The sequence below is a fragment of the Manduca sexta genome, chromosome 12 (assembly GCF_014839805.1).
Source record: "Manduca sexta isolate Smith_Timp_Sample1 chromosome 12, JHU_Msex_v1.0, whole genome shotgun sequence".
Lineage (NCBI taxonomy): Eukaryota > Metazoa > Arthropoda > Insecta > Lepidoptera > Sphingidae > Manduca > Manduca sexta.
This window is the reverse complement of record NC_051126.1, coordinates 5,587,317-5,607,142: the sequence shown is the minus strand read 5'-3', so window position 1 is coordinate 5,607,142 and position 19,826 is coordinate 5,587,317. Positions and strand designations below refer to the sequence as shown.

Below are 19,826 nucleotides of genomic sequence, written 5' to 3'. Positions count from 1 at the left end.
TGTTGGTATAATTAGTGTAAATTATTCATTACGTTACATTTATCTTGATACATTTACGCAAGAACACATATTATTAGTTACTCAACATTTTAACAAAGTGAGAGTTAGTTGAGTTTGACCTGTTTTAAATTTTTCTTAATACGGAATCCGGTTCCTAAAATGTTATAAATGATTCGTCCATTATGTTTGTTGTGTGCTGTGAATAAAATATTTATTATTTAACTACATTTATTTATTAAACTACATAAATGTAACTATTTTGAACAGCATAATTCCATATAAATGCAAATTACATTTATTGAAATACATTTCAATACAGTATTTGGCTGTGGGTAAATATGGTATTTCATAATAATTTCTATGGAAATTATACAGGAGAAAACATTTGAGTCAATATGTGTCCACCTATAAGTTTGCAGTATGAACTGACATGTGCGTTAGGTAAAGGTAATGAATATTAAATAATATTACAGAACTATTACCAAAAATAAAAAACTTGTAGGGTGGTCCCATTCTATACTCTTATATTTTGGGAAAAATCTTAAAATCATATGACTACTCCTAATTTATACGCGTAAAAAACAAAGACAAAGTTGCTGCCATTTATTGGCACTTCTTGTGAAGAGTTCCGAATGACTGAGCTAGGAGGCAAGACAGAAAAACAAGTCAACGCCGCTCATTAATCATTCCACAGTTAGGGCCAAGTGCCAACCAACTAGATAGATTTGTTTTTTGCGACCAACAACTTATATTTCGTTGATATTTTCTCATCGATATTCACAATCAATACCTATCATGTCAGAGCGTGCGATGTTGGTCGTGACGCTTCATTTGCGACGATATTGATCTTAATATTTTATGGATTTATAGCTACTCGTCTATATAACCCTGTCGATTTAATAGCAGAAGCGTGTACCTCCTTAGTTTACACTGTGTGACAATAGTGTGGACTAGAGAAATACTTAACATAGAAATATTTTTTACTTAGTGTAACTTTAACGCTCTTGCTAAATTAAAATTACTAGTATCCATCAAGTCGTAACAGGCTAGATACAGAAAAATATTATTTACTTATTATCTGTTCATTTTCTTTACGTAATTATAATATATTTTACAGTGGCCAAAGATGAAATTTGCCGAAAAGGAACCCAACAAAACATATATGTACTAATATGCAGGAATACGGCCTGCAAATCGTTCTAATGATAATTTCATTCTATATAAATTCTACATAAAGGGAAGCCGCCAGGAATCGGTTTTATGGACCCTTATGATACTGATATTTTATATCACATTAAGGAATTGCATTATCTACAGTCCGTGACTAAGTATGGTGTTCTTTTTAAAGTATTGAGCCATGTAAAGTTCTGGAATTGTGGTTGTTATAAACGATGAAGATCACTCAATGCTAGAAGGCAGACTTGGCCGCGTACGGAACTTTTTTATAAAATTAAAAAAGAAATAAGTAACATTGAAAACTTTTACATTAACTTGTCTTCTTAAATGAAAAAAAAGGACAAATTTATTTTATATTCAGCTTATGTGAAAATATTGAATTTGTAAAGCATGAAAAGTTAAGTGTTATCACGGAAAACTGGGGTCGCTTTATAAAAATAAGAAATACTCTTTCACATTTTAGCAAAGTTCTTTCTGATTATACAGGGTGAATTTGACATTGCGTTACTAAATGAAACCACATATTTATCTTCTTCAAGATATCAATTTACAATGATTGAAGTATGTGGTTTTATTTATTAATGAAATATTAAATGTCCCTGTATATTTTATTTGATATTCAATATTACGCATTACTTAAATAAACTGCTGGATTATTTTAACTAATTACACGATTACTGATATTCCTGTGTGTACGTAGACCTGCGAATTCACTTACAGGTAACGTATGCTTTGCTATGTAAATTGTCGCTACATTTGGACGGTAAAGTGTAGTGGCTCTGTGGGAAGGAAATCTAATTTCAGCATCGTCAACACCTACCTACAATGTCGACCTCGACATTGTAGGTATAAGGTTTAACAGTATTATTGTATCTAATCCTAAGCTTAACTATATTTTTTTGGAATCAATATAATAACATTTTTCTGTTTATATTTTTAAAATGTTTTTTTTTAATGAATGATTGTTAAGTTTTCTTATTTATTTTGGAATTTAATTATTAATACTTGCTCATAAAGACTAAAATTCGTAAAGGTGTTTGCATTATTGTTACGTAAAGAAGAAACACTTTGACGGATTAACATGAAATTTAGGGCACAGTAAGATCAAGTACTAGATAACATTTAGGCTACTTTTTTCTGGAAAGTCTAGTTTCCATGAAGGGACTTTCACGTGGGTGGATCTGCGAACAAAAGTCAGTATCATCTTTGTTTTACACGTATGTAGGTCGCACACATCGGTATTTAATACGATCTATACTTGATACCCATTTAATATCCGATGCGGCGGCTATACTAATGGACAAGATAATGGACTTGAGATATTGAACCTGAAAATTGGCACAATAGCCAAAGTTTATCTTAAAGTTTTGTTTTGTAATAATATGTAGATTTACAGTGTTATTTATTAATAATCTTGTAAGACAATATTATTGACGTTTTAAACACTAGTGTTGTCAGTAATATAGTCATGCCAGGTTATGGATGTTCATTAATTGACCTTGAAAACTTTCTTTATTCGATATAGATACTACATAATCTATCGTAAGTATCTTACTTCTTATCTTATTCTTACTACTCTTAATTTTATCTTATCTTACTTCCATTTACAAATGCTAATGTTTGTGAACATGTTTAGATCTTTGCTAAAAGTAAACATTGGAAACGCTGAACATATTTTAATGAAATTTGGCACACGATAAATCATATCTTGGATTAACATATAAGGTACTTTTATCCCGGTTGCAGTGGAACATATTTGAATTTTTTATGATTTTTAAGTAGTTGGCGCTGGCGTCGTTGAGGTGGTGCTATGTATTGTTCCAACATTCTAGGGACTTTTGTAGTGAGAAAAGCTTTCCACGAGGGCGTAGCCGCAAGAAAAACCTAGTGCTTAATAATTGTCAAAACACTAGGGTCTTAGTAATTCGGGACAGTTGTCTTAGTATTTTACGTGCCTAAATTACTTATGCATCTTCAAATGAGAATTTATTTCACTTAACGACAATCGATTTAAAAAGAAATAACAAGAAGCTATATTTAACCTACATATTAAATAATAAAAATAATTGCGCACTTCTGTACCTGTAGTGATGGCACCAAAATTCATGAATTTAAAGACCATTTTCTATAAAATACTTGAGATTCGCGACATGGATTAACAGATACGAACATTCAACAGTTCAAAGTGATGACTCAAATCAAAGAGCTTGAGATTTTAGCCGTTGTTGGCTCTTTAAATACTCGTTTTATTTTTTTATTTTTTTTTAACTTTTTTTTAAATACACGTTTTTTTATTTTTCGTGTATTTAAAAACTCGTTTTTAAATACACGATAAACATCTAATAAAACTGCTGTCATTAAACGAATCACATTAGGTAATGATTCAAGTGTTTTATATAAAATCCGGGAATAATAACTACTAAAAATGGTATCATTGGCTATAAAAGATAGAGAGAGATATAAAGAAACATAATCTGAAATACACTTATCTGTCAGAAACGTAATATGAAATCCACCGAACACATTTGAATTGGATACATTATTATGAACTGTTCAGGATTGCTAAATATGTGAATTTATATTTGTTGTATTCGAAATATCATTAGGTAGAAATTATACATCGACTGCGAGCTGTTAATAAAAGTAGAAATATTCAACACAAGGAATATATTATTACACTAGCTTTTGCCCGCGGCTCCGCCCACGTTATAAAGTTTTTCGGGGTAAAGTTTTCCGTTATAAAAGTCACGCTATATATTTTCTCGGGAGTCTATGTTCTTCCCAGGGTCTCAAACTGTCTCCATACCAAATTTTATCGTAATACGTTGGGTAGTTTTTGAATTTAACACGCTCAGGCAGACAGATGCAGCGGGGGCCTTTGTTTTATAATATATTTTTGTAGAACTTTTTAAGAGGAACAATCCCGTCATACATCATTGTGACATAACTTTCACCGTTTAGGCAGCGCACGCAACAGAAGCTCTCAAAACTTATTAGTTTAGGAAAATTTATTAATTTTCCTCGTTTTTGCAACATGTTTCATTACTGCTCCGGTCCTATTGGTCATAGCGTGATGATATATAGCCTATAGCACTCCAGAAACAAAGGGCTATCCCACACAAAAAGATTTTTTTTAATTCGAACCGGTAGTTCCTGAGATTAGCCATTACTGCTCCGCTCCTATTGGGTATAGCGTGATGATATATAACCTATAGCACTTCACGAACAAAGGGCTATCCAACACAAAAATATTTTTTCAATTTGGACCGGTATTTCCTGAGATTAGCCATTACTGCTCCGCTCCTATTGGGTATAGCGTGATATATAACATTTAGCACTCTACGAACAAAGGGCTATCCAACACAAAAATATTTTTTTAGTTTGGACCGGTAGTTCCTGAGATTAGCGCGTTCAAACAAACAAACAAACTCTTCAGCTTTATATAATAGTACTACCTTTGCCCGCGGCTCCGCCCGCGTTATAAAGTTTTTCAGGCTAAAGTTTTCCGTTTTAAGTAGTAGTTTCCCGGGAGCCTATGTTCTTCCCAAGGTTTCAAACTGTCTCCATACCAAATTTCATCTTAATACGTTGGGTAGTTTTGAAGTTTAACACGTTCAGGCAGACAGATGCAGCGGAGGACTTTGTTTTATAATATATTTTTTAGAACTTTTTAAGAGGAACAATCCCGTCATACATCGTTGTTGCATAACTTTAACCGTTTACCATTTTAATAAATTGTCCCCGTTTTTGCAACATGATTCCTTACTGCTCCGCTCCTATTGGTCATAGCGTGATGATATACAGCCTATAGCACTCCACAAATAAAGGGCTATCCAACACAAAACGATTTTTTCAGTTCAAACTGGCAGTTCTTGAGATTAGCCATTACTGCTCCGCTCCTATTGGTCATAGCGTGATGATATATAACCTAGAGCACTCCACAAACAAAGGGCTATTCAACACAAAAACATTTTTTCAGTTCGAATCGGTAGTTCCTGAGATTAGCCATTACTGCTCCGCTCCTATTGGGTATAGCGTGATGATATATAGCCTATAGCACTCCACGAACAAAGGGCTATCCAACGCAAAAAGATTTTTTCAGTTTGGACTGGTAGTTCCTGAGATTAGCGCGTTCAAACAAACAAACAAACAAACAAACTCTTCAGCTTTATATAATAGTATAGATTGTGGTAGGTAATGTACGTTGGAGTAAGATCACTCCATTTATGCCCGAGAGAGTCGGCTGGGACAAAGTGCAAGCTCATTGATAAATCTGGTCAAACCCTAGTCCACTGCAATACACTAATATATTTCCATTCACAAAATTTACACAAAATTCACTGAGCTTGAGAATCGTCTCCCCGTTTCCATAATTAAATAAATAAGTGTGCTATCCTCAGCATTAATGCAACTTCGCCAGTTTTCTTTTAATATTAAGCCCAAACGTCACTTATAACGTTTATAGTTAATTTGTTGACAACAGATATTCAACAATTACATGTTTGCTCAACAATCTCAAAGTTTTATGTAACAAATACAAACTAAATATAACACAGCGTTAAATCGAGATGAAAGGACGTGCACAACAAAAGACGTACGACAAGCTTTATATTATGAGTAAAATTTTCTCAACAAACACCATCAATTTTTCGTGAAAAGGATTTATATTTGGTACAGTCTCACCGTCTCAGTACAGTACTCCTAATGAATATGAGGAAACCCCTTTACCCTTATAATTTACTATAATTATGAACTCTAGTTTATTGTACAAAGATATTTATTAATTATTTATCGTAATTGATCCCATTTCTCTTGTATTGTAACTAAGTCATCTAGGATTGATTGTTACATGAATTTAAATGGCATTTAATTCTAGAGTTGAGTGCCTAACTTGCATTTAGTAATCGTGCAACGAAAGAAATCAAATATTTATTGTAGAAGTTAATAATAATATCAGCCCTGTATTATATACTTGCCCACTGCTGAGCACGGGCCTCCTCTATTACTGAGAGCTATTAGGCCTCCGTCCACCACGCTGGCCTAGTGCGGATTGGTAGACTTCACACACCTTCGAAATTCCTATAGAGAACTTCTCAGATGTGCAGGTTTCCTCACGATGTTTTCCTTCACCGTTAAAGCGGACGATAAATTCACAAAGAATACACATATGATTTTAGAAAAGTCAGAGGTGTGTGCCCTTGGGATTTGAACCTGCGGACATTTGTCTTGGCAGTTCGTTCCACACCCAACTAGGCTATCGCCGCTTATTGTAGAAGTTAAAAGACATCATTTCCCATTTTATTCAGTAGTTATGCTATGAAAAAATCTAAATACTTAAATATAATCTTCACTAATAAATAATACATACACTGAGTAACATAGATACCGTTGATTTTATCGGCTATTAATATTGAAGAAAAAAAACAGTTTTCCAGTATAAAAAGCCAGTTTTAGTAGCGAGTTTTTGTGCCTGAATCTGCAAAGAAATATGCTTCCTGAACGAGTAAGTATTACCTATTTTTGCTTCACAGCATGACGTCGTTCATTTCAAACACATTTTACATTCGCTTACGTCATTTTCTCTGAAGTGGTATACGTCGGAGAGCCTCGGATGCATTATGAGGACACTTATCGTCATTATCTTTTTCACTCGTGAACATGATAAATTAAGTACATGTCTGCGACAGAAACACCGTTGGTTTTGTTTAGGAATTATTCTATCTTGATTAATAAATCTTAAAAAAAGGATAAGGTTCTAAATACTGTTGTATTGTTAATAAATTAAAGTTTATGTTTTATATTTACAATTGTATTATTAGATTGATTTCGCTGTGGATTTAGGATTTGAGTTCCAAGAAATTTATTGGATTTTAGTTCTCGGTGTCATTAAAATAAATGTTAATGTCAATCTCGGTTCCAGAAGTGACAGCGACGAGATTGAGAGCGATATGATTTTGATTACCTACTCACTCAGTACTTAATACTTGCGCTGCTACCTTCCAATTTCTAAATAAATCAATTAATTTTATGCCTTCGACAATATTATCATAATAACAAAAGTTTCATGTACTTATTTTAATGATGAACGGGCCGCCCAACTGATGCAGTGAGTCACGCTTAGACATAAACAGCAACTACTTCATCAAAACTTTGAATTACCAAGTCCTTGCGGTCGTCACCCCGAGCTATCCGATGTTAAGTTTTATATTAGTAACACTCTTACTAAAATTACTTTTTCTAGTAAGAAAGTTTGTTCATCTCCTTTCGCAGGAAAACGTGGGTCTCGGTTTTAACAAAATAACTTACATAGTGACAGAAAACGAAAACCGTCCCCAAACTTGTTTACTGCATGAACATGATAACTCATCACGAGCGAAACAAGACGCACTTACGCCTTTGAATCACTTTCTCTATCACGTGATCTGTGTCACTAATTAACACACGAAGTTCCTGAATACACCCACGGAAATAACGTACTTAAACAACAAAGAGTAGGCGATTCCGGTGTAGACTAGTACAAACAGCAAGAGGAAGGGATTAACCACAAACACATTTGTCATTTTGCCAAGCCTGAGTTATCGCCTACAAACGATTCGAAAGATAAGTTTGAGGAACAATAAAGCTTAGCGATTGTTTCACTGTCAATGAAACAGTTCCGGGACCAATTCCCGGTTGAGATATTTAGTTAGAAGTTAAAACAGATGTTTGCGCAAGACATTATGTTTAATTGTACAATTCATGATTGAAGATTCGGTAATGAATTTAAAAGTAGATTTAGAAAGCTTGTGTTATACTATTCTTACTATAAAAACTGATTTATAAGAAATAAAGCCATGCTGTAACACAATATCTAGATAACTGCAGCATGAATATGCTGGCTTGGCCGGTATATCACACAAAAAATCAACATAAAGTGGGAACTTGCTACTGCAATTCGTATGGTAACTGAATTTTCCCTGCGATCCAAACACGCCCTTTGCGTTCCTCACTCCTATTCATTTTCTTTAAAGCTACACATAATTATTTTACTATTAAAGGTGTTTAATAGCGATACAGTCCATTTAACATCAGGTAACTAATTTGCGCTTTTGCTTATAATTTAAAAGACTAACAATAATTATAATCAAATCACCGATAAATTGTTTTTATTATTGCAGCATACTACGCTATTAAAGCGTTCTGGTCCATATTTCAATCCTCAGGAGTGAAATAAAAAATTGTGTGCCTGCGATGTTATTTGTAGCCAATATAGCGATAAGCTCGGCGCATTCGATATCATGATGTATTATGTCACGGACATGCTTATCTTCAGCCAACCATGTCATGGCTTTACGTCGGTAAATTCTTACAAGAATAAAGGCTTACTACAATTGCGAACTGATGATATTCAAAAATACCTTTCTATGTTTCTTCGTTTATTATTCGACTTTTGTCTTAAATATGATTGTAGATAAACTTATTAGTTAAGCGATTTCACATTTCTAGATAAAAGTAGCTGACAAAGGAAAATGGGGATGAATAATTTGCGCGTTGCAAATTCAGCTGAAATATAGCGCTCGCGAGGGCAAATGAATGTTGTCAGCGGTTGACATTTCAGATTATTTATGTCATAACAATACAAACGTATTTTTAACTCAGATTTTTAAACTGCTATTGTCTCTTCAATAAATAATAGAACAACAAAACAATAAGAGGCAAAATATAAGTAAATCTCATAGCCCGTTCAACGCGTTTAATTTATTTATCTATCCATCCTTCAATTTTAACTCAAGTTAAAATGCGATTTTCGACTGAGAGGATTAACGGTAATCGGCTAAGAGTTTAGAGCGCTCTATATTAGGAAAAGCTGGTAGGTTGCACAATGCACGGCGCACTTTACAAATGACGAAATTACTTACACGCCGAGGAGCACCAATTCCAAGACGTGTTAAATTTTGCTTCTGCCATCTTTTAGGTAAAATATTTTACAGATAATAGTCTACAATTTATGAGTGAACAATTTTATATAAAAAATAAGATTATATACCTACTTATCTAGTACCTACGTAACTATACACTGCAGCACCAATTTCCTTAAAACTGATTTCTAGATTTGTTGGCTCGCATTTGTTACCGTTATAGCGAGGTCCACTATGTATTGATTAGCCCTCTATTTGGACAAGAATGGAAACTAACCCGATATTTTTGCGATCAGGCGCGGCAACGGCGATAAAGAAGAAATACTGCTGTTGATGTAACTGAAGTTAACTTCAAATCAGCATTCCATAGCAAACAACCGCATCAATGATGGCGATACCGAGTAAGTGTTTAATAAAAAATATATGTCTATTATAATTGGAAAAACTAAAATTATATTTGTAAAATTATATGCCTATTTAATGTACCTAAAATAAAAATGCAGAGCTTATTTAGAAAATTAGCATCAATATGCGTAGTTCATCAGTAGGAAATGAAAATGATAATCAAAAATATAATATTTGATTACCATGCATTTCTGAACATTTACTACCATACAAACATAATTTCAACATAATGATTAGATTTGCAATCTTTCATTATGGTAGCGTTGTAAAAATCCTGAGTGTTATGTGTATTCGTAAATTATTCAGTAAAAACATTTTTATGGATGGAGTAGGCTTTCTCGCTTGAAATTTACGGCAAATGTGAAATCTAAAAGATAAGAATCGTTGACCTTCTGCTAAATCTCATTTGAATATTTTGTGAATGTTTTCATTCCTCTGTCTGGAAAGTTGATGATAAACGTTGTTGTTTTTTGATTCATTAATATATTTCTTTATGCTTAAATTATGTTAATGAAGACGTCGAATTTTGTAAATAAAATGGCTAGGAGTGTTCTTATTGCAATCACTTTGTGCCAAGTTGCTGGTGGTAGGATATATTTTATATCCGTCCGGATAGCGACCACCGCACTCAAGGCGTTAAAAACTGCCATAGTGCCCGTAAGTGTGTCGCGTTCCGGCATCAGCCTGTGTATATCCAGACTGTCGAAGGGAATATTTCGTTAGTCGACATTCTATTGGACCCCACTCAACTTACCATCAGATGCAGTGGGGTCACTTTGCCATGCCCGTAAGAAAAAGTAGATGGATGAAGATATTATTGTAATTATTCTTATTTTGTGTGCACTTGAGACTGACTTAACCATTTATTTGCTATATACATACATAATACAATATAATACAAAAATAATTTACCTTTTTCAAAATGCGGTTGAAATAGAACTAGCATTTATTTAAATAAAAAAACTTTTGTTTTATTTTAAAATAAACATTAACGAAGCTGAAGATGAAAAAAAGTTAAAGCTGATATTCTTTATCCTTCATGTGCAGGACGGATATGGCTGCGCTCCGGTGCAGTGGTGCTTGTGATGCCGGGCGTGACGTACGCGCGAGTGGCCGGCAAGATGGGCGGCTACTCCAACAAGATGGGAGGTCTGTTGCGTCTCTATTTATACTCGCAGCTAATTTGATTCACATCAACTACGCTAAAAGCCTATTCACACGTTAAGTGAAGCGATAAGAAACTTACAAGTTACCACTGCTTATAACATTTGATACAACTTCCAAAATGTATAAGTCGTTTCACAAAGTTTACTTTGAACGTTTACGAAAGTCGATACATAATTTCGTACTTTGTTTAACAATATGATAGATATTTGAAACTGGTTTCTGCTGAACAAAGTTATTGAAATAACATGTCGTTCTTTTGTAGATATTTCTTTGGGGAAAAGCTCTTGCTTTAAGCATACGAAGTAATTGAATTGTGTGGGAGTTTGTTTACCTTCCCGCCAGTAATTCAATTTATAACACAACGCCTTATAAGTAAACTCTCGAGCGCCTTGCTGTAGAATGTGAAACAGTTTGGCTTTTCTTATACACGTGGTACCTACCTAAGTTTAAGAATTAATACCTGTTCAAAACAACTTACACGCAACGTTTAAGATATGTGTTGAATTCCAATTTGAAAAACTTGATATTTGTATATTAGTAAGACATTACATAATAAAATGGGTTAAATTATCTTATTAAAAGCTTTCCCCCACTGAACTACGTACATTCATTGTGTAAATATTAGATGGTTATTTTCGTGTTATATATAACACGATAAAACACAATGAATGTACTACGTAGTTCAGTGGGGTGCTCAGTGGTATGTATATATTAGATGGTTATTCAAGTGAATTTCATAATGGCGAAGAAATCCATTCTGAATATCCATTCTATAGATACACTTACGTTACAACGATTTTAATTGTAAGATCTCAAGCTATTTCTATATTTCAGGGTCGCACCCAGATTTATTATCAAACTCTCATGACCAACTAAAATGGCAATTCCAAATTTCTATATTAATTTGGCTTTAGAATTATTGAATTACAAAGTTCTTATGCGTTGAGAAATAGGTATCAAACCAATTTCTAATTGTTAAAATATTATATTGTAAAGTTAATAGTAGTCACATAATATTTTCACTGAGAAGAACGAGATAAATAAAAATAATGACAAAGGAATTAAACATCATTTGAATCAAAGTTCAAATTCCAATGAAAATGTTTGGATGTTTCTTAGAAATAAAGGCAAATAACCCCTGATCGGAATTTAATGAAATATGCCATATGGGTACACCATGTCTTTGACTAACATATAACCTACTTTTTTAATATTTTTTTTTACTATTTTTTCCCGAGGAAATATTTAAATATTTAATGTGATTCTTTAATAAGATGGTACTGGCGTTTTGTAGGTGGTGCTATGAGTCGCTACAGTTTTTTTATAGCAGGAAAGGCTATGAAAGGCTACTACGAGAGCTAAACCGCAAGCTTCAACTAGTAAAAGAAGTAAAACTAAATAAACATTAAAAGTAAATTTAATATTCAACGATAACGCGCAAAACCTATAAAAAACACGAAAACCGTAAATAATAGCGGATATTATTTTAAGGCTCTTTTATTCATGGACTGTCATTGTTTTATAGCGAGTGTATTAAGTATATATTACTCAAATGGACATTAATAGAAATATAGACTCTTCAAAGATAAACAGTAAGGACTACTATCAAATTAATAAATGAAGGCGCTTGAAACGCAAAAGGTTTATTTGAGTTTGAGACAGGCGACTCCCGAGTCAAACAGAATTTACGGAACAAATATTCCTGTCGTCCTTACAACTGTTAACCACAAACAATATCGCTGGAATAATGGAAAATTGTATTATTATTGAATAGATCTTACTGAAATGCATTCTAGTAATTCAAATATTGAAAGCAGGGTGTCTTTTGCATATAATAAAGATTTAGTTCTGTCGTTCTCATAAAAAATTTCCTCTGTATATAACTTAGTCTATATATTGTGTCAAACTTTATCCGATTCGTCTAGCGATTTCTGCATTTATTTATTTTTCCGGACATTTAAAAATCTTCACGAAGACACAGATTTACCTTTAGTAAAATGGTTGAATTTGTTGCTGATACAAATTATTTTATAATACAGCAGTATTCACTCACCAGTGCTGCGTATTTGCCTATATATGATTTTATGAATATAATTATATTATGAATTATTCATTACATTCCACATTAAAAGTTAAGTCGTAACGTTGAATATTTAATTTCTTCTACTAACTACGATTCTGTACTGTGTTTACAAACAAAATTACGTTATCTTTATTTAGATACATTATCTAATTCTTGCAATTATTTGGCGTCCTTACACAAAGAAAAACTAGAATAAAACCGTCCACACCCGTTATATTATATTAATTCTGAGTAATGAATTGAAAATGGCTGTCTATATCTGACGCAAATGGCAACACATTTATTTTTTATAGTATTTCAGTATATCTCGGTGTGATGGCACATAAAAGTGGTGATAACATGTCACTAAGATGTAGACGTGAATGTGCAGATGAAAGCGACCTTTTGAGCCAGCATCCAACGGTCCTTCACCCTTTTTTCTTTATTTTCCATTAAGACGGGTAAACAACATAGTGCCTTCCCTATGTAACATGAACTCGTGCATTAAAACTCGAAATGTGAATGGCCAGATTTAACAACGCTAGCTGGAAATAATTAAAACACCGCGCTCAATTAACTTACATAATATTTATTATGTGGAAAACGCGGCAAAGCTCGGTTAAGTTTTGCTAATTTTATAGTTACTAATGAAATGGCAACATGATGTCCAAATTTAAATGGTTATTGAGAGCGTTTATTATTTTAATGAACCAGTATATTTTTTAGTGTTATTATATACGTAAATGAAATTATTATTTGTTAATTTTGAAATATCAATATTCGTGATTTCTGTATTACGTTCTAGTAATTATTCATAAAACTCATTGTTTCTGCTATATTCTTACCCTGATAAGCAACAGGTTCATAAATGACAGAAAAAACTAGAATATTATTTAGTTGTAAAAAGATCGAAGTCGTTGCTGCTTAATCAGCGTTGAGATAATTTCATCCAACTGCTTCCAGTGATACGTGCGTTAATGTCTAACAGGCATCTATATATCTTTTGAAACTTCAGGTTAGTCAGTCAGGCTCTAAATACAATAAAAAAATAGTAAATCTATATCAATTATATTCTATCTTAGCGAGATTTTCTGTTTAGAAAAAACATTAAGAGATTTGGAACAATTCAAGAACGAACGTAGAAAGGATCATTTTAAGAAAGGCTATTTTGTACTTACCGTGCCGTATTCAAGTGTAGGCTATATTGTTTCTGAGATATCTTGAGAAATGATTAATGAGCTATTAAGGAAGAAGTAATTACCTACTTCAGCTTTATTATCATATAATACTTATGGATATAGTCACCTGAAACTTGAAAATATCATCATAGTTTGGGAATATTCTATAATTACTTGTCCGCCGCAATGTACTTACAACTTGTATAGATACCAATATAGGTATATACCAGATACGACAGAATTGTCAATTGACTTTCAAGTTCATGCGGCGTATAACCAGTTCAATTATCTGGCGTCTGACTTTATTAACAACTTCGTAAGATTCACAATCTGTAGGCTCAAAAGTCTGCTTTAGAGAATTGTGAAAATAGGTATCTTTTGTTATTCTATATTTATGAAGTCGAGAAGTTTGTCGAGTGGCTAAAGAGACAGCAAATTAGATTTATTAAGTTCAAAAATAAATAACTTTGGTTTTGTGAAGCGAAATAGTTTGTTTCTATCATTTTGTAGTTATATAATTATTCGTATAACTCCAAACAATATGAAAAAAAAATAATATGAATACCAAACATCTTTTCGTGTGTAAAACAAGTCTTTAATACTCACGACTACCCAAAAGACTAATTCTAGCAAAAAAAGATATATAAAATATTATAATATTCTAGTTTTATTTATTTATACTTATTCTTTTTACTACTATATCCAAATTTGTGTGGTTTCCTTACCTAAAATTCTGATAGGTGAGATAATTCCCATATCCCTTACGGACATTCAAATTTTATACCAGTTGAATTCTAGAAAAATAATAATAATATAAATAATATCAGCCCTGTATTATATACTTGCCCACTGCTGAGCACGGGTCTCCTCTACTACTGAGAGGGATTAGGCCTTAATCCACCACACTGGCCTAGTGCGGATTGGTAGACTTCACACACCTTCGAAATTCCTATAGAGAACTTCTCAGATGTGCAAGTTTCCTCACGATGTTTTCCTTCACCGTTAAAGCGAACGATAAATTCACAAAGAATACACACATGATTTTAGAAAAGTCAGAGGTGTGTGCCCTTGGGATTTGAACCTGCGGACATTCGTCTCGGCAGTCCGTTCCACGCCCAACTAGGCTATCGCCGCTTTTTTACGCTAGAAAAATATTTGTCAATATTTCTACCCAATAGGCTTATCTGACTGTATTATGTATTTTCTTCCAACGATGTTTTGCCCGACTGTATAGGAAGAAAATAAAGATAAATAATAATCTGAGGCAGAATTTTTATCGATTAGCTATACCTTTGTCGGCTCCCTCTTTTACAGGCGTGAGCTTATGTTGTTGATCCTGTTCATATTACCGGAGTGTTTGTACGGGATATTGCACGCGTGAATGGCAAAGTTATCCCTCAGGCGCTGCTCTATATTACGATGTCCGACGAAGCCCATATGATAATTCTATATGAGCTTCAGCTGCGCAAACTTTCCTATTAATATAATATGTTGTTGTTTAATGAGGAGAAAATATGTTTTTTTTTTCGTTAGTTCAGTAAGAATCAACCTTATTGTTTGTATTGCTGTTTCGCTACATAGATGGACAATGCATAAATTACTAAACAGACCGAGTCTCATATACGAGAGACCTACCACATAAAACCTAAACGTAAAGATTAAAACCGTGTTTATATGAACTCATGTTTCCACTTAACATGTATCAATATTAGTATCTCAGGAAATAGAGGTGGCAACTATTACCTATTGCACATTATTATATGGTTTGCAAGGTCAATGACATTGTTGTTTGTTCATAAAGGCACAAAACACTACTCCGATTTGCATTCCTTTTTTATAAGCAGCCACACACCCACGACTCCTTCGACAATGTAGGTGTTTATACCAATTTGATATGAGTGATATAGTCAGCGGTTCATTCTCTAGTTTGTTTACGCCTTCCATTATAATAAAAATCTATAAATTTTATGAAAATCGTTAAGGATCTAATGCACCACATGTGTCAATCACTACATTAGTTTTTTCGTTTTTTTTTATTATTATTATTTTATCAATGTTATCTTTTTTTTTACACCCGCCTTCACTTATCTTTTCACCATCGAAAGGATGACTAATAAAGAATGTCTATGGCATTAAGTTCGCATGTATACCATGTGTTTAGAAAGCGGAAATAAATAAAAAAAATGTTATTGAAAATACTTTCAATAAAAGCTTAAAACATCAAACATATTATGAAATATTCACAATACGTAAGTTATAAAAATAATAATCGTTTATTAAAAATATTTTTCACAGGAAAATCCACAAGCGGTATAAACGAAGAAATCATATGGATAAGTATAAGCATGGCGATAGCGATTGCTGTACTGATCGCAATCGCGCTCTGCTACATCCTGAAGGAGAAGTGCACCAAACGCCAGTCGTATAGGGAGCAGTCATGACGATACAAGGAGGAGTTTGCGAGGCACGCCCTCGCGGACTCCCTCAGCGACCTGGACCTAGACCTGCCAGCGTACACACTCTACCCACAATACTCCCCAGACGGCAAGGAATACTTCTACAACTTCCACCGTTTCTCATACATAAGGGACAGTTTCAAACTACCCCCAAAAGATTACCCAGTGAAAGTAAAAGAAGATATATACATCAACGCGTGATCAAATTGGCCCATACAGGTCAAATTATTTTGTAATGTCAATGTGTATGAATCGATTTAACATTATTAACTATATAGGAATAATTATATAATATCGAAGAACATCAAGTGTAACTTAATTAAACGTAATTATGTCTAATTCATCAAAAATTAACAGTCTTGCCCTCATTCTCAAGCAAACGTACTTATAAACGACGATATTAAGTCATAAAGGTGATGGAATTGAAATCCACTTGACTGTGATAGAAAGTTTTGGCGTGTCGCACTAATCTAAGGAAGTTTATATAACTAACTTAGCTAAGATCCAAACAAGCATAAAAATCTGGCTTATCCGCCATATTTGCTGTAAACACCGTTAATTGCCACTATGCATGTGTCCCAGTACTTATAAACTAAACTCTTGTGTTAGTAAGTTTTTGTATTTCGTTTCTCAAATTTAATAAATTTATACTCTGTACTTATACAACACGGATAATAACCGCGGTAAAGCAGGTGAAATGTATACATTAAGCAACCGGATCTTATCACAAAATAGTTTATACAAAATCACCGCTAAATTCATATTTGTTAGAACGTTATAATTTATGAAAGCAAACGTAGCTTGTATTAAATATTGTGTACGATAAACTCTGACATCGGCGAACAAATGTGGCGGTTGGGCACCATAGTTACATCGTAACGAGGAATAAGCACACTACTCGTGCCTCCCTGCTGCAATGCTTATTTTATTTTACACTGCGAATACCGCTAAATGTCTATGTGTGGTATTTCCTTTTTAAAATATTTTTATATTACCATCCTTAATAAGTTTGCTACATTTAAAATATTCCAATTATGAATCTGTGTCGTTATTAATAAAACTATTGAATACAACAGTGCATTATTGCATGAATTTATTATCATCAAATCGTGTAATATAGTCTAGCTTACAGTTGTATGTAATTATTATAATTATATTTATTTGAATTATATTAATAATTATTGTATTCTTACAGAATACAGGAATTTTATATAAACAATGTAAATAATTTATTGTATAAATCTAAATGTGCTAGGTGTACATAAAGTGCTCCAGTAGTAAAAAAAATATATGTATAACGTAAATAAATATTATATAAACGAATATTACACGGTAATAATGTAATTTAACAAGTAAAGACCAAAAATTGTAGTTAATCTGACATTCATGTGATTATGAATTTTTTAGACAGAAATAAAGTTACGGCTGAAAATGGTATTTAGTTTATTTTCAACGCTTATGTGGCACCAAATCAATAGTTTCGAACTATATATTTGCCTATATTATTATGAATTCCGCAATGCAATATATATTATATACCATAATGCACTTAAACCATTAATCATTCAAAACATTTCAACATACTATGGAAATTACTCCAATTATTACCTTAAAAACATGTGAGTTATATATTTATGCAGTTACTCGATTAAGAACCAAAACCTACGACATAGTAGTATTGAATGTTTGCCACATAGGAGTATTCGCTAACGTATGAGCTACTTCGTTAATGAAAAACAATGAAAGCAAATTTAATGTTTATTGTTTGTCGCAATAAAATTTAATCTACATTGAAAACCCGTCAGGAACATACCGATAATTATCGAGCGATGTTTAATTTATAGGGTTTCATTGCTGTTATGTACTTACAATTCTAACGACCCATAAAATTGTAAAATTCGTATGCTATTACATCGTAAACTATTTTAATTAGTTGTTAATTACTGTATTATGTTGCCTAAGGTGGTCAGGGCACCGGTATGATTGTCCATCAGTTTTTGAAAACACTTGGTTTATATTTCAAGTAATTTTAACGCATGTTTATATTATGCAAGTATTTGAGATTTTATTTTATTAACTCTCTTCGATCTCGTCCCGATTGAACTAAATCGATAGCTTGGCCGATACAAACCTAATCGAAAATGCCCATTTTAAAGGCGAATGTTTTCAGCAACGGGGCCAGATTTTGAATACAAACCTAATCGAAAATGCCCATTTGTTTTCAGCAAAGGGACCGGATTTTGAAATTCTGTTTAAAATCCCCAGTGGTTATAAATCCTCTAGAATTGTTCTAAACGATACTCCGTTCGGGTTAAGCCAAAATATCCATCACTACTTTGGAGCGTTAGAAATTTAAAAAAATATATGGTAATATTTTGTATTTATGCATGTACTACTCAAATTTCAGCGCTATATTAATAAAGTCCCTAAAAAGAATAACTGTGACTGTTTGGTAGACGGGGTCATATGACAAAAATATAGGGATTCTTTGAAATTCTTTTAACAATGAATACTGCAATATACTTGATATTTAATACCTTCTAAAATTCCATTAATTTAACTGTAAAGCTGTGTTGACAATTTGTAACTATCATCTATATAAAATATTTTATTACACATAAATGCAGTGTACGATTTGTTGAGCGATTTTATATATCGAATAAAAACCTCGCTACCTCTACTATTTTATTTCTCGTGTATAATATGGTTACTGCATTTCGTTAACGTAGTTTTGCAACTCACGTCAAAGCATACGTAAACGAGTCGCCTGATTGCAAACATTGTGACGTCAATTCCTATGCTATATTTGCATACTTGCTACAAGAATTTCCTATAAAATTAGCTTTCGGACCGGAAGTTTCAAACATTTGCCATTAACATAGTTCTCATTTATAGAGTGTATTTTTACAATTATTGCCACTAAGTACATTTCCATATCACTAATCTCTATCATATATAATAATGTAAGTAACCTAAAAATTCGCGCTGGCCTGTATACTCTTGTTGAGTGGCGAAGGGTAATCATCTCTCGTCAGTCAATACTCTGGACCCGTGCGCTCGGTCTCCACCCAAATGCACGCCCATGCAAGGGGACACATTTACAATTAAGTGTGTATACCTCATGGTTGCCAATTGACATCGAGGTCTATGAGGGCTCACGAACATTTCCTAACCTTCTCCCCTCCTCCTATCCTATAAGGGTTTCTTCTCCTTCCCCCACACTCCTTCCCCAGATATCCCCTCCTAACTTTCATCCATGGCTCTGCAAACGGTAAGCCAGGGGATTCCAGTATACCATTCGCAGGTTTCCCCTGCTCCTAACTATGGGGTCCGATACACAAAAAAAATATACTTTGGACCCTAATCCGCGTACCGTGCTGTACAGTGGGGCTACTTCGCCGTCCCTGTATAAATAAATATACACATCGTATGCTTCTTGACAAAACGTGCCCCTATTTTAAAAACACTCTTTGTATTCAGTCAT

The 19,826-nt window shown here is 33.3% G+C and overlaps 1 protein-coding gene across 1 annotated transcript in view; it reads left to right on the top strand.

The window, feature by feature from the left end:
• Positions 1–17,777, top strand: part of LOC115443625 — a 34,147-nt gene extending 16,370 nt beyond the window's left edge. Inside the window, exons 2-4 of the mRNA XM_030169095.1 lie at positions 9,371–9,475; positions 10,527–10,628; positions 16,182–17,777. Of these exons, the coding sequence (XP_030024955.1) occupies positions 9,460–9,475; positions 10,527–10,628; positions 16,182–16,327 (264 nt within the window). The 5' untranslated portion in view covers positions 9,371–9,459 and the 3' untranslated portion in view covers positions 16,328–17,777. The remainder of the gene's footprint in view (positions 1–9,370; positions 9,476–10,526; positions 10,629–16,181) is intronic.
• The last annotated feature ends 2,049 nt before the right edge of the window (positions 17,778–19,826 follow it).